The 15783-nt window shown below is 41.7% G+C and overlaps 1 protein-coding gene across 1 annotated transcript; it reads left to right on the top strand.

Moving 5' to 3' along the window:
• Window positions 1-794: 794 nt before the first annotated feature.
• IL20 (interleukin 20) lies at window positions 795-5225 on the top strand. Its single transcript, XM_082378605.1, has 5 exons — window positions 795-1600; window positions 1883-1948; window positions 2059-2211; window positions 2878-2952; window positions 3998-5225. Exons 1-5 carry the CDS (start codon window positions 1439-1441, stop codon window positions 4073-4075), a joined length of 534 nt encoding a protein of 177 aa, XP_082234731.1. The 5' UTR covers window positions 795-1438; the 3' UTR covers window positions 4076-5225.
• Window positions 5226-15783: the final 10558 nt, after the last annotated feature.

The raw sequence follows: 15783 nt of genomic DNA, 5'->3' as shown, positions 1-15783 counted from the left end.
AGTTTAAATATGTTATTTATGTCCCAAACAGAATTCATTATAATTTTACTTTCCTGGTTTTAAGGGGAGAAAACTCATCACTAATATTTTCATCATATACTTCTGATACATAAAGACATAGATATGGATATAGATACATAGATAGATATAGACGGATGGATAAACATATGTAGATATAGATGGCTAGATAGATAATGTACAGCTAGATAGATAGACAGATAGGAGCACTCATTTCCCCTTTTGTCCTGGGTTCCGATATGGCTCGGCATGGCCCTGTGAGATTCTGTCTTTATTTAAATTGTTAATCTTTTGTTCATCATGGTTGTTTTCATTAATTTTGCTACTGCATTAAAATATTATTTATCTTGATTACTGAAACTTTTGTCTCCTTAAATTTTGTGCCTGAGGTGAGTGTTTCACTCTCCTCTCCCTAATCTCAGCGCATTATCATTTTACCTTAAAACTCAGCAACTACTATAAAGTGCCCTCTTACAGAGCAAGCCTCATCCCAAGAAGAAATGAGTTCCTTCCCACCTTTTTCCTCTTTCTTTTGGGATCGCTTACTTGCTCCTCGGCCTGAGTTACAAGGCTAGGAAAGCGCATACTCTTGGATTAGTCCCAGGTATGCCTGACTGCTGCCTTCCTGCAGAGGGCGCTGTGGAGTCCAGGCACCCCAGGAGGGTGGAGAAGTGTTAGGTGGAATTAGGCTGATTGTCCATCAGAACTTGCCTTTCCCTGGCAGAAGGATTGTTATGAAATCATTGACTTTCTATTTGCCTTCGGGCTGAAATAAATCTACTATCCTCAAATAACCAATCTGATCTCAGACAAATGTCAAATAGAGCTAAGTTCCTCTGCCCTGGGGATGGCCGTAAAATCCAGACAATTTCCCTGAAATTTTTTTGGTGGCTTGGCAGCAGCTTCTATGAGGTTCAGTTTTCCCCCAGTCCCTCTGTGGGTCTGAGGGGACCAGAAGGGTGAGCTACATTGGCATTCTGGAAGGGAAGACTATATACATCAATTCGCGAAAAGAAGTTTTGACATTTTCCCTGAAATGTCATCCTCTATCTACTCATTGCAAGTGCCTGCTGCTCCAGGCCTTTCCTGCTGGGCAATAACGATGGGGCTGGGTTGGGGAGAGAATAAAGGAGCCAGGACCTGTAGCACCAACTCATACTCAGACCCTGAGCAAGCACCTGAAGCCTTCTCTTCTCTTTTTCTTAGTAAGTTGGGTGAATGTGCCAGACCATCTGAAGTCAGATGAAGCTATTAAGTTTCACCAGGGGACATTGGGGATTGGGGGGAGGCATGCCCCTGGTGACGGGATTGGCTTCTTAAGGCATGAAATGGGGAAATCAATAAGTCATGCTCTTTCCTTTGAATTCTTAGCTCCTGTGGTCTCCAGAATCTGGCTCCAGAATCTCCTGTGGTCTCCAGAATGAAAGGCTCTGGTCTTCCCCTCTGCCTTCTTTCTGCTGTGTTTTATCTCTTCTGGACACCTTCCGCCAGGGTGAAGACACTCCATTTGGGAAGCTGTGTGATCACCGCAAGTCTTCAAGCAATTCGAAGTGGATTTTCGGAGATACGGGACAGAGGGCTATGTGAGGGAGGGACCCCACCTTTCACTTTGTGACTGCCTCCCCACTTTTCTACTTATTTTTCTCTGTCCCTCAGCAGTGTGATCACAAAAAGAGGCAGGCTGGGGACTCCTTACCAGGAGGATGTGTTCCCAGGAAATATCTGTAGTTCATAATTTAAAAGTGTTTTGGAGAGGGACTCTGCCCGCTGTGCCATGGCAGGGAGGGGATGGGAGGTCTGGATGTCTAAGATCCTGTCAGCAGTTACTGACCTGTACTTTTTCATCTTGCCTTCCTCTGTTTAGCAACCCAAAGATGAAATCATTGACCTCAGAATCTTGAGGAAGACTCAGCCTTTGCAAGACATAAAGGTACATGCTTGGTCTGTATGAGTTCTGGGAGGAAATATGAGTCAGGGGCATCTCCATCACCCTTGTCCCTGGACACCCTCCCCCCACCAAAACGCCAGTCTTCTTTGTAGCCTGCAGGTCAGTGCTGCCTCCTCTGCCATATACTGAGACTCTACCTGGACAAGGTATTCAAAAACGATCAGACCCCTGACCACCGTATCCTCCAGAAGATCAGCGGTCTCGCCAACTCTTTTCTTACCATCAAGAAGGACCTCTGGCTCTGTGTGACTAAGGGTCTTGGGTAAAAGGATCCACCTCAGCACATAGCTTCAATGACTTAGCAATCAGCCTCGTTCTTAGCCTCATTTAATGGATGGAAGAACTGAGTCCAAGAGTTCTAATAATCTGTGTTGAGCCATGTGACTAGGTAATGAGAACTCAGTTATATTTATTTTTGAATACAAGCTCCATACAAAATGTCAACAGAACTATAAAGTGCTACCTATTTGATGTCACTGATAATTTCCTAGTATCCATGAAATTATGCTTCTTCTGTAGGTGAGTTATCCTGCGGCATACTAGTGCATCCTGAGTCCAGGCAGCTAATCAGCAGACAACCGAACTCATTCTCAAGATAGGACCTAGGAATCCAATTCTCTCTCCCATGGGGGCTCTCTGGAGGGAGCTAGACTAGAACTGGGTTGGGGGGTGCAGGCCAGATGGGATACAGTGATCACAAACTCTTTCAGTGCTGCCTGTTTCTAAAAAGAAACAATGAGCTCTATATGCTTCCTCTTCTAGCTGATGATCAGTTTAATGATCCTAAATAAGGAGGTCTGAAAAGACTTCTATAGGTGAAAGAATAGAACTTCCACCTACTTCGTGTCAATGGCAAGGGCAGAAAATCAGAATCTTTAATAAAATCTATCATTCTTTGGTATTCTTTTCAGCATGCCCATATGACATGCCCTTGTGGGGAGGAAGCAATGGAGAAATACAGCCAGCTTATGAGTCACGTCCAAGAGGTATATGCAATTTTGGCCTTGGTTGGGATGAGTGTTTTTAGAACTGAGATCATAGATGGGTGGGATGGATGTTCATACCCAAAGAAATGTTATAGCCCTCAGGTTAATGGCCCTCTGAGGTCATGTGGACTGTCCCTCTGCTTTAACCCAGGGGATACCCACTCAGGCTCTAGAAGGGTGCTGTCTCTGCAAGATGCTCTGGGAATCAAGAAGGAATAGCCATGAGTCCATCAAGTCACTCCAGAGACATCTGAACTTTCCAGCTACACAAACTAGAGGCGATAGTTTTCCGACATTCACACACTTGTACATACCCTCAAAAATAGTCACTCACAATTTCCTGCATGCCCATGCCATGCTGTTTCTCACCTCAATGCCTTTGCACATCTGCCAGGAAGGCTGGAGTCTGCTCCACACTCACTAATTCCTACTCATCCTTTAAGACTGAGCCTAGGCATCACCTCCAGGAAGGCACTGGCTACTTCTCTCAGAGTTAAGTGCTCCTGTCATCCTGTGGGGCCCCCATCATCTATTTACCACACTACATTTTAATTGCCTGCTTCTGCCTGTCTCCCTCACTCAACTGTGAATTCCCTGTGGGTAGTGACGATGTCATTCGTTTCTGAGTCCCTAGCCAGCCCAATGCTTAGCACAATAAATATTTGTTCCATTGAAGGATGCACAGTAGGCAACCCGTACACACACACACACACACACACACACACACACACACACACACATCTTTCTTTAAAAAACAGCCTAATTACTTTGATCTCTGTGATTCAAGAGGCTTGAGTTGTAGTCCCAATTCTGCTACAACCCTGGGCCTCAGTTTCTCTATGTAAGACTAGGGTGATTGGACTCAATGATTTTTCCTCCCTCTTGTGAGATCTTAAGGTTCCATAATGTCTCTTGAGCTCTTCATTTTGAAAAAGATGCTCTGTTTACAATCTCCAATAGACCTACCAGTGAAAGGAGAGGATTAACCTTGGAGCCCACATTGTCTCTTTATGAGTTGCTCACCACTTCACTTGGTATCTTCCAGCTTCAGCCTCAGGCAGCAGTGGTGAAGGCTTTGGGGGAGCTAGACATTCTCCTGAGCTGGATGGAAGAGATGGACTAGGAAGAAAGTGATGCTGCTGAGAGTATTCTGGGCCAAGACTCCCAGCCCTCAGTACCCAGGAGGCATGACCCCAAACCACCATCTCTTTGTTGTATAATTTAGTGCTGGTCACTGTGTATATTATTTATTTATTATTTGTTTCCTTACTGTGATTATCTTCATGTGTTCCTATTCTTAATCTAGAGTTTTGTCAGATTTTAATAAGATCTTTTTTACTGTTGACTGTATTTATTAGTTAATATATTTATTTTTGCTATTTAACTTATTTATTTTTATATTTGAAGATGAGACTTTTAAAAACAATTCACAGATTATATTTATAACCCAACTAGAGCAGGTTTTTCATAGAGTAAACAAATCTTCTAAATTCTAGAGGAGCGGCTAGAATTTTATTAAATTGAGGACATGTTTACTGACCACCAGTGCTCTAAGAGATACTTAAAACTGAACCAATGGCTACTAAGCGTGGGTTGTGGAAGAAGAACTTCTGATGTGAAATTACAGGCTTGTCTTACAATTACTGACCACCCCCACTCAACTCCCAAACCCCAGACTTGTGTATCTTCCATTTATGGAATCCTCTGGGGCCAGAATGTATTTTCACAAATAAAGTTTTCTCCGTATGATATCTGCTTGGAGTTTGAAAATGCTTCAGGAGTAGAAACAATGGTGGGGATGAGCTTGAATCTCATGTTACCTAGGGACCTCTTGCTTCTTCGGGGAAGGAAGATGCCAGTGGGAACATGGGCCTTCTCTCCCCTGCCAAATGCATCCCCAACTCTATCTCCTAAATCACCCACAGCTCCGATCCCATGACTCTGCCCTCCACATAAAGAGACTGTGACTGGGTGAGGGGCATCAGTCCTCCCCACTTCCTCCTTGCTGGTGTTGGGCACTCTCCTCTCTGTGCCCCTGTTTTCCTTCTCATTTCAGGCTCTCATACTTCTGTGTCAGAGGTCTTAATTGCAACACAAATTATAATGGGCAGGAAGCTCTATTATAAGGGCTAAGAATGCACAGGGGCAAAGTGTAGTTCCCGAGCCCTGCCCAGGGAGGTGCATGAGCCCTCTTTCGAGGTCCTTCCATTTTGGATTCTGGCCAGCCTCATGGTATAGGTTGTTCCTGGATCAAGTCTTTGAGTTTGGAAACAACTATTAAGTCAGTGTTCTCATTCCAGGCCCCTTTCATGCTGAGCTTCCCTGGGCTCAAAGGAGCCAGAATTCTGGCCTGGACTGCTTGCCTCCTTCCTCCCCATCTCACTCCGAATAGCACCTCAGCTTAGCAGTTTAGCTTCCACAGTTTCAGAAACAGCAAACTGATGTTCCTATAGTGAGCTTTCCCACTGCTTCTGGTTTCTGCTCCCAGCCCTCATCCTCGGCCCTGATGAAGTTTAAATAATTTTATTGATTTTTTTTCTCATTATTAAGTAACAACTACCCAGTAGAGAAAATTTGGAAAATACAAAAAATATAAAGAAGAAAATGCAAATCACTCATAATCCTATCACCCATAGATAACCATTCTGAAACATTTAGGTGTTTTTTAAAAAATTAATTAATTAATTAATTTATTTTTGGCTGCGTTGGGTCTTCGTTGCTGCACACAGGCTTTCTCTAGTTGTGGCGAGCAGGGGCTACTCTTTGTTGTGGTGCGAGGCCTTCTCATTTCTCACTGAGGTGGCTTCGTCTTGTTGCTGAGCACGGGCTCTAGGCGCATGGGCTTCAGTAGTTGTGGCACACGGGCTCTAGAGCACAGGCTCTAGAGCACAGGCTCAGTAGTTGTGGCTCACAGGCTTAGTTGCTCCATGGCATGTGGGATCTTCCCAGACTAGGGATCGAACCTGTGTCCCCTACATTGGCAGGCAGATTCTTAACCACTGCACCACCAAGGAAGTCCCTAGGTGTGTTTTTCTCCAGATCCTTTTTCTTGGATTCAAATCATGATTCAACTCTGATTACCTGATTGATTTGGGCTGTATAATTTAACCTAGGAACCTCTGGAAAACAAGATGATAACACCTACCTTTCAGGGTGATGGAAGAGATGGTCTTTTTATGTTCCTTTGAAACAAGGCATTTTTGCTTTTATACTCCCCATTATAATCACCCTTCTTCTATCAGATTTTCCAGTTGCCTGTCTTCCGGTTTCCCTGACCAGTCTGACAAACGACTCAGCTTTAACTCTCAAGGCACAGTTACGAAGTCAACTTCACTGAACTCAGTGTTAAAATTAGAACCAGGGGCTTCCCTGGTGGCGCAGTGGTTGAGAATCTGCCTGCCAATGCAGGGGACACGGGTTCAAGCCCTGGTCTGGGAAGATCCCACATGCCGCAGAGCAACTAAGCCCGTGAGCCACAATTACTGACCCTGCGCATCTGGAGCCCGTGCTCCGCAACAAGAGAGGCCGCGATAGTGAGAGGCCCGCGCACCGCGATGAAGAGTGGCCCCCGCTTGCCACAACTAGAGAAAGCCCTCGCACAGAACGAAGACCCAACACAGCCATAAATAAATAAATAAATAAAATTAGAACCAACACGAGACATGCCGAGGGTGTGTCTCAGGTTGACCCACAGAACTGAGGATGAAGCTCCTCCCTTTGTTTTCTGGGAAGCATTTCTGATTCTTCTGAGAGTCTGGGCCATGGGAAGCCTTGGTCTTTTGGAACTCCACGTTACCATGTAACCACTCCTTGCCTGTTTATTCCTCTCCCCTGCAGGACCCTTCTCCTCCTCCAAGTCATTTTTCTGGTCTCTGCTTGACCTACCACAGTACCAACAATGGGGAATTCAGCAGTGGAGGGTCAAGCCAGTTTGGGGACTAAGACAAAACTTCATGAAGGTGGGCCATTAAGGGGCAGACTCTAAAGAATAGTTTACAATTGTCACTTTCAATTCTAACAGTGAAAATGATCGTTGTCATTTACTAAGTACCTCTCATGTGCCAGGCACTGCTCTGGAAACTTCACATACATTATCTTATTTAATCCTTAAAACAATCCTGTGAGGTAGGTTATTATTATCAGTTTGCAAGGGAAAATGTGCTCAGAGATGGTAAGTAATTTGTGCAAGGGCAGAACCAAGCATTGAATCCGGACACCCTGATACCACAGCCCTCTATGCTTTCCCACTCTACTGTCTTCTTTCCCAACAGTGGCATCTAGTGTTCAGAAGCTCAGTGGGAAGGAATAATAAGTTTGGGCTTCATAGAGACATGAGTGAAAATCCTGACTTGGACACTCACTATCTTGGACCAGGACATAACAATCCTTAGTACTATCTTTAGTTTCTTCACCTGCAAAGTAGGATTATACTACTTATCACGCTGAGTTGATGTGAAGACTAAACAAGATTGTCATATCTAACTTGTACAAGCACATATTAAGTATCAGGTACTGTTTTAAGTGTGTTGCAAGTGCCTGCTCATTTAATTTGCAAAAGAGCATGATGAGCTAGGTGTCATTGTTATTCCCATTTTACAGATGAGGAAACTGAAGACCAGAAAGGTAAAGTATCTTGTTCAAGTTTATAGCTAATAATGGCGAGGGTAAAATATGATAGAGTAGGCAGCCTGGAGAACCATGCATTTAACCACTTCACTTTGCTGCCTGGCTGGAATGCCCAGTACGTAGAGAGCACGTGATCAATGGAGGCTCTGGATATAGCAGTGCTTCTGCCTGAAGGGGAAAGTGATGAGCTTTCCTGCCAAGCTGTAGCACTAACTATTAACTTCCTGGTGCAACTTATCTCTGTAACATCTGTACTGAACTTCATTTTTCCATGGACCTGAACCTTGTTTCCTCAACAAGCAGAACAAGTTCCTTTGGAGGTGATAGGATAAACATGCTAAATCTCAGGTTGACCTATCATTTCTGATTACTCTTAGCTCTTAGACCTTGGATTAAGAATCTTAGACTGCTCTACTTCTCTGGGCCTCAGTTTCTGATGAGAGATTGCATATAAAAATAGACAATGGCTAGACCATGTATAAAAATAGAACTCTGATCCACAATCTGCAGCAACCAGCCCAGGAAACCAATCCATTATCTGCAGTAAACAGCCTAGGAAGCCAGTCTGCTACCTGTAAGTCAGACTTGTATGAAATCAGACCACAATCTCTAGCAACCAGCTCATGAAGCCAAACTATAACTCTTGTAGCCACTGGATCCAAATGGCCAGGACTTGATTAAAAACCGACAGCTTCCCAAGTTTTGTCCCCACTTCCAACCTAGCATGAACCAGAAAAAGCCAAGTAATGCACCCCTAACCAATCGCATAGGATGCTCTGCTTCTAGCTAGCCTACTGATGGCTTCCCCACACCAACAGCCTCCAAGCAAGGCATCCCTGATGGCGCCTTTCTTTTCTCCTGTAAAGCTTTCCCACATCTGCAGGCCTTTGAGTCTCTGCCAAAACATGTGATGGTGGCTGACTCCTTTTCTATAACAACTCTGAAAAAATAGCCTTTGCCTGTTCTCATTTGGTTGGTCTTCATTTACTCCACATTGCATCTGTAGAATGAAAGAGTTGGGACAGATGATTCTGAATTCTAGAAACTGGATGTGCTATCGCTGTCTCAAGAGATCAGATGTAGCTACTGCTGCCTTAATTACCAGAGGGGTTTGCATGGTTCCTGTATCATCAGCTTTGGATTTAGAATTTGAGATGAGCATATCTGACTGGAAAGACCTAGGTGATGCCCTAGATGCCAGGGAGACTGGACAAGCCTTCCCTCTGATGGGAGGTGGGCTCAGAAGGAAGAGCATCCCCTAAACTTAGGAATGAGATCCAGTTGCAGGGTGACTAAAAAGGGTAAAAAATGTCTGCTGTATCTCTCATTTCCACCGTGCCTTGGGATTGACCCAATTCCCTGTTTTCAAGGATTCAGGCCTTCTCCAACACAGTCCAGTATAATTTTGTCTGCCTGTTCTTCTTCCATACAGATGGAGAGCAAACGGACCATTCCCCTGCTGGACTCTTAAGTTCCTGCAGGACAGGACCGTGTCTTTTCAGCTTTTTAGCCTACCCTATCTCAGCAAAAATTACATTATTGATAAGGACTGAATTCAAAAACAGGAGAATTGAATGCGTTTTTAAAAATTAAAAACAGGGCTTCCCTGGTGGCACAGTGGTTGAGAATCTGCCTGCCAATGCAGGGGACACGGGTTCGAGCCCTGGTCTGGGAAGATCCCACATGCCGTGGAGCAACAGGGCCCGTGAGCCACAACTACTGAGCCTGCGCGTCTGGAGCCTGTGCTCCGCAACAAGAGAGGCCGCGATAGTGAGAGGCCCGCGCACCGTGATGAAGAGTGGTCCCCGCTTGCCGCAACTAGAGAAAGCCCGCTCACAGAAACGAAGACCCAAAACAGACAAAAATAAATAAATAATTAAACAAAACAAAACAAAACAAAAAAAGCTCAATGAAATTGGTTTCTCTATGTGTGTGGCTCTCAGTTAATTTTTTCATGAATTAATGACTTTGACTTTTGCTAGAAAATAGATAACACACCCTGCAGACTGGGCCTTGCCAACAGGAGGCAGCAGAACAACAGTTGGTGAAAGAATGAACTAATAGGGCCAGTCCCCTAATTCACTGGAAGTTTGGCAGGTTGAACACTCTCCCATTCAACCCAACTGTCAGGAGCACAATGAGTCAGTCGCTTAACGGGAAGAGGGTAGGACTCAGAGACCTACCCTCTAAGGCAGGAAAGAGGCAGGAAGCTGTGGATTAAAACCAGAGTGCTAATACCTTTTAGAGTACATTCTTTGTCTCACTGAACATTAGAGGTGGGCAAGAATTTACAGATCACTTTACAGGGTAACTGAGGTTCAGAGAGGGAAAGTGAGTTGTCCAAGGTTACACAGTGAGTTATGGCAGAGTTGGCATTAAAACTCAGGTCCTTGTACTTCCAGGATCACTAAATCTCAATTCAATTAAAGAAGAAGTAAAAATCGCCCAGATTGGAAATGAAGAAGTACAACAGTGTTTATTCATAGATGACATGCCTATCCAGGGAGAAATATCGAATGGATTTACAAAAACCTAGTAGAACTAATAAGAAAGTTTCGTTTGGTAGCAAGATATAAGATCAATATACAAAGATCAATTGTATTTCCATACACCATCAACACACAATTGGAACTTGAAATTTTTAAAAATACTATTTAAAATGACATCAAAAAGTTTGAAATCCTTGGAGATAAATCAAGAACAAAAGATGTAAAAGAGCTCTACACTGAAAACTGTAAACCATTGCTGGGAGAAATGGAAGATTATTTAATAATGGAATGATGTACTATATTCATAGGTCTCAATATTATTATGTCAATTTCCCCCAAATTGATCTATAAGTTCAATGCAATCACAATATAAATTTCAGTAGCCTTTTTTTTTTTGGTAGAAACTGACAAATCAACTTTAAAATTCATATTAAAAAGCAACAGACCTAAAATAGCCAAAATACTTTGAAAAAGAAGAACAAAGTCAGAGGATTAATATTATTAGATTTCAAGACTTATATAAAGCAATGGCAATGAAGGCAGTATGGTATTGGTGTAAAAACAGACAAACAGATCAATAGAACAGAATGAAAAGTCCAGAAAAAGACCCACACAACTAGGGGCAATTGATTTTCTACAGTAGTGCAGAGGTAATTTAGTAGAGATAGAATAATCTTTCAAGAAATAGTGCTAAAATAATTGGATATTGTATAGAAAAAAATAAACTTGGATCCATACTTTACTTCATATATACATGTTAACTCAAAATGGACCATCAATCTAAATGTAAAATCTACAACTATAAATCTTCTCAAAGAAAATCTGAGGAAAAAATCTTTCTGACCTTGAGTTAGCCAAAGATTTCTTAGATACAACACCAAAAGCAGAATCCATAATAAACCAAATTGATAAATTGGACTTCACTAAAGTTAAACACTTCTGTTCTTTAAAAGACACCTAAGAAAATGAAAAGACAACCCATAGTCTGGGAGTAAATATTTGCAAATCCCTATATATGATAAGGGATGTGGGTCCAGAAAATATAAAGAATACTCAAAACTCAAATATAAGAAAACAACCCAATTAAAAATTGGGCAAGAGATTTGAACAGACACCAAAGAAGATAAATATATGCAAAAACAAGAGAAGCACATGAAAAGATGCCCAATATTGTTTGTCATTAAGTATATGCAAATTAAAACCACAGCGAGAGTGAGTTCAAGATGGCAGAGTGGAAGGATGTGCTCTCACTCCGTCTTGCAAGAGCACCTGAATCACAACTAACTGCCGAACAATCATCGACAGGAAGACACTGGAACTCACCAAAAAAGATACTCCACATCCAAAGACAAAGGAGAAGCTGCAATGAGATGGTAGGAGGGGCGCCATCACAATAAAATCAAATCCCATAACTGCTGGGTGGATGACTCACAAACTGGAGAACACTTACACCACAGAAGTCCACCCACTGGAGTGGAGGTTCTGAGCCCCACGTCAGGCTTCCCAACCTGGGAGTCTGGCAACAGGAGGAGGAATTCCTAGAGAATCAGACTTTGAAGGCTAGCGGGATTTGATTGCAGGACTTTGACAGGACTTGGGGAAACAGAGACTGCACTCTTGGAGGGCACACACAAAGTAGTGTGTGCATCAGGACCTAAGGGAAGGAGCAGTGACCCAAGGGGAGACTGAACCAGACCTACCTGCTAGTGTTGGAGGGTCTCCTGCAGAGGCAGGGGGTAGCTGTGTCTCATGGTGAGGACAAGGACACTGGCAGCAGAAGTTCTGGGAAGTACTCCTTGGCTTGAGCCGTCCCAGAGTCTCCATTAGCCTCACCAAAGAGACTTTGGAGGATCCAGTGTTGGGTCGCCTCAGACCAAACAACCAACAGGGAGGGAACCCAGCCCCAACCAATAACAGACAAGTGGAATAAAGTTTTACTGAGTTCTGCCCACCAGAGGAACAGCCAGCTCTAGCCACCACCAGTCCCTCCCATCAGGAAGCTTGCACAAGCCTCTTAGATAGCCTCAATCACCAGAGGGCAGACAGCAGAAGCAAGAAGAACTACAATCCTGCAGCCTGTGAAACAAAAACCACATTCACAGAAAGAAAGACAAGATGAAAAGGCAGAGGGCTATGTACCAGATGAAGAAACAAGATAAAAACCCAGAAAAACTGCTAAATGAAGTGGAGATAGGCAATCTTCCAGAAAAAGAATTCAGAATAATGATAGTGAAGATGATCCAGGACCTCGGAAAAACAATGGAGGCAAAGATCGACAAGATGCAAGAAATGTTTAACAAAGACCCAGAAGAAGTAAAGAACAAACAAACAGAGATGAACAATGCAATAACTGAAATGAAAACTACACTAGAAGGAATCAATAGCAGAATAACTGAGGCAGAAGAATGGATAAGTGACCTGGAAGACAGAACGGTGGAATTCACTGCTGTGGAACAGAATAAAGAAAAAAGAATGAAAAGAAATGAAGACAACCTAAGTGACCTCTGGGACAACATTAAACACAACAACATTCGCATTATAGGGGACCCGGAAGGAGAAGAGAGAGAGGAAGGACCTGAGAAAATATTTGAAGAAATTATAGTCAAAAACTTCCCTAACATGGGAAAGGAAATAATCACCCAAGTCCAGGAAGTGCAGAGAGTCCCATACAGGATAAACCCAAGGAGAAACATTCTGAGACACCTAGTAATCAAATTTGCAAAAATTAAAGACAAAGAAAAATTATTGAAAGCAGCAAGGGCAAAATGACAAATAACATACAAGGGAACTCCCATAAGGTTAACAGCTGATTTCTCCGCAGAAACTCTCCAAGCCAGAAGGGAGTGGCATGACATATTTAAAGTGATGAAAGGGAAGAACCTACAACCAAGATTACTCTCCCCAGCAAGGATTGCATTCAGATTCAATGGAGAAATCAAAAGCTTTACAGACAAGCAAAAGCTAAGAGAATTCAGCACCACCAAACCAGCTCTACAACAAATGCTAAAGGAACTTCTGTACGTGGGAAACACAAGAAAAGAAAAGGACCTACAGAAACAAACCCAAAACAATTAAGAAAATGGTAATAGGAACATATATATTGATAATTACCTTAAACGTGAATGGATTAAATGCTCCAACCAAAAGACACAAGCTCGCTGAAGGGATACAAAAACAAGACCTATCTATATGCTGTCTACAAGAGACCCACTTCAGACCTAGGGACACATACAGACTGAAAGTGAGGGGATGGAAAAAGATATTCCATGCAAATGGAAAGCAAAAGTAAGCTGGAGTAGCAATACTCATATCAGATAAAATAGACTTTAAAATAAAGAATGTTACAAGAGACAAGGAAGGACACAACATAATGATCAAGGGATCAATCCAAGAAGAAGGTAGAACAATTATAAATATGTATGCAAACAACATAGGAGCACCTCAATACATAAGGCAACTGCTAACAGCGATAAAAGAGGAAATCGACAGTAACACAGTCATCGTGGGGGATTTTAACACCTCACTTACACCAATGGACAGATCATCCAAAATGAAAAAAATTAAGGAAACAGAAGCTTTAAATGACACAATAGAACAGATAGATTTAATTGATATTTATTAGGACACTCCATCCAAAAACTGCAGATTACACTTTCTTCTCAAGTGCGCACAGAACATTCTCCAGGATAGATCACATATTGGGTCACAAATCAAGCCTCAGTAAATTTAAGACAATTGAAATCATATCAAGCATGTTTTCTGACCAAAACGCTATGAGATTAGAAATGAATTACAGGGAAGAAAATGTAAAAAACGCAAACACATGGAGGCTAAACAATATGTTACAAATAACCAAGAGATCACTGAAGAAATCAAAGAGGAAATCAAAAAGTACCTAGAGACAAATGACAATGAAAACACGATGATCCAAAACCTATGGGATGCAGCAGAAGCAGTTCTAAGAGGGAAGTTTATAGCTATACAAGCCTACTTCAAGAAACAAGAAAAATCTCAAATAAACAATCTAACCTTACACCTAAAGGAACTAGAGAAAGAAGAAAAAACAAAACCCAAAGTTAGCAGAAGGAAAGAAATCGTCAAGATCAGAGCAGAAATAAATGAAATAGAAACAAAGAAAACAATAGCAAAGATCAATAAAACTAAAAGCTGGTTCTTTGAGAAGATAAACAAAATTAATAAACCATTAGCCAGACTCATCAAGAAAAAGAGGGAAAGGACTCAAATCAATAAAATTAGAAATGAAAAAGGAGAAGTTACAACAGACACCACAGAAATACAAAGCATCCTAAGAGAATACTAGAAGCAACTCTATGCCAATAAAATGGACAACCTGGAAGAAATGAATAAATTCTTAGAAAGGTATAACCTTCCAAGACTGAACCAGGAAGAAACAGAAAATATGAACAGACCAATCACAAGTAATGAAATTGAAACTGTGATTAAAAATCTTCCAACAAACAAAAGTCCAGGACCAAACGGCTTCACAGGTGAATTCTATCAAACATTTAGAGAAGAGCTAACACCCATTCTTCTCAAACTCTTCCAAAACATTGCAGAGGAATGAACACTCCCAAACTCATTCTATGAGGCCACCATCACCCTGATACCAAAACCAGACAAAGATACTACAAAAAAAGAAAATTACAGACCAATATCACTGATGAACATAGATGCAAAATTCCTCAACAAAATACTAGCAAACAGAATCCAACAACACATTAAAAGGATCATACAGCATGATCGAGTGGGATTTATCCCAGGGATGCAAGGATTCTTCAATATACGCAAATCAATCAATGGGATACACCATATTAACAAATTGAAGAAGAAAAACCATATGATCATTGCAATAGATGCAGAAAAAGCTTTTGACAAAATTCAACACCCATTTATGACAAAAACTCTCCAGAAAGTGGGCATAGAGGGAACCAACCTCAACATAATAAAGGCCATATATGACAAACCCACAGAAAACATCATTCTCAATGGTGAAAAACTGAAAGCATTTCCTCTAAGATCAGGAATAAGAAAAAGATGTCCACTCCCACCACTATTATTCAACATAGTTTTGGAAGTCCTAGCCACGGCAATCACAGAAGAAAAAGAAATAAAAGGAATGCAAATTGGAAAAGAAGAAGTAAAACTGTCACTGTTTGCAGATGACATGATACTATACATAGAGAATCCTAAAGATGCCACCAGAAAACTACTAGAGCTAAACAATGAATTTGGTAAAGCTGCAGGATACAAAATTAATGTACAGAAATCTCTTGCATTCCTATACACTAATGATGAAAATTCTGAAAGAGAAATTAAGGAAACGCTCCCATTTACCATTGCAACAAAAAGAATAAAATACCTAGGAATAAAACTACCTAGAGAGACAAAAGACCTGTATGCAGAAAACTATAAGACACTGATGAAAGAAATTAAAGATGATACCAACAGATGGAGAGATATACCATGTTCTCAGATTGGAAGAATCAATATTGTGAAAATGACTATACTACCCAAAGCAATCTACAGATTCAATGCAATCCCTATCAATGGCATTTTTTACGGACCTAGAACAAAAAATCTTAAAATTTGTATGGAGACACAAAAGACCCCGAATAGCCAAACCAGTCTTGAGGGAAAAAAATGGAGCTGGAGGAATCAGACTCCCTGACTTCAGACTGTACTACAAAGCTACAGT

The sequence above is a fragment of the Balaenoptera borealis genome (genome assembly GCF_965194805.1).
Source record: "Balaenoptera borealis genome assembly, chromosome: 1".
Taxonomy (NCBI): Eukaryota; Metazoa; Chordata; class Mammalia; order Artiodactyla; family Balaenopteridae; genus Balaenoptera; species Balaenoptera borealis.
Note: the sequence above shows the minus strand (reverse complement) of the source record. Positions and strands in the feature narration are given on the sequence as shown.

Bases quoted from the DNA above. Each gene is read 5' to 3' on its own strand.
- IL20 (XM_082378605.1), top strand. From the start codon at position 1,439: ATGAAAGGCTCTGGTCTTCCCCTCTGCCTTCTTTCTGCTGTGTTTTAT. The intron at 1,601-1,882 runs TGTGAGGGAGGG...TCCTCTGTTTAG, and splicing joins AGATACGGGACAGAGGGCTA to CAACCCAAAGATGAAATCAT. The intron at 1,949-2,058 runs GTACATGCTTGG...TCTTCTTTGTAG, and splicing joins AGCCTTTGCAAGACATAAAG to CCTGCAGGTCAGTGCTGCCT.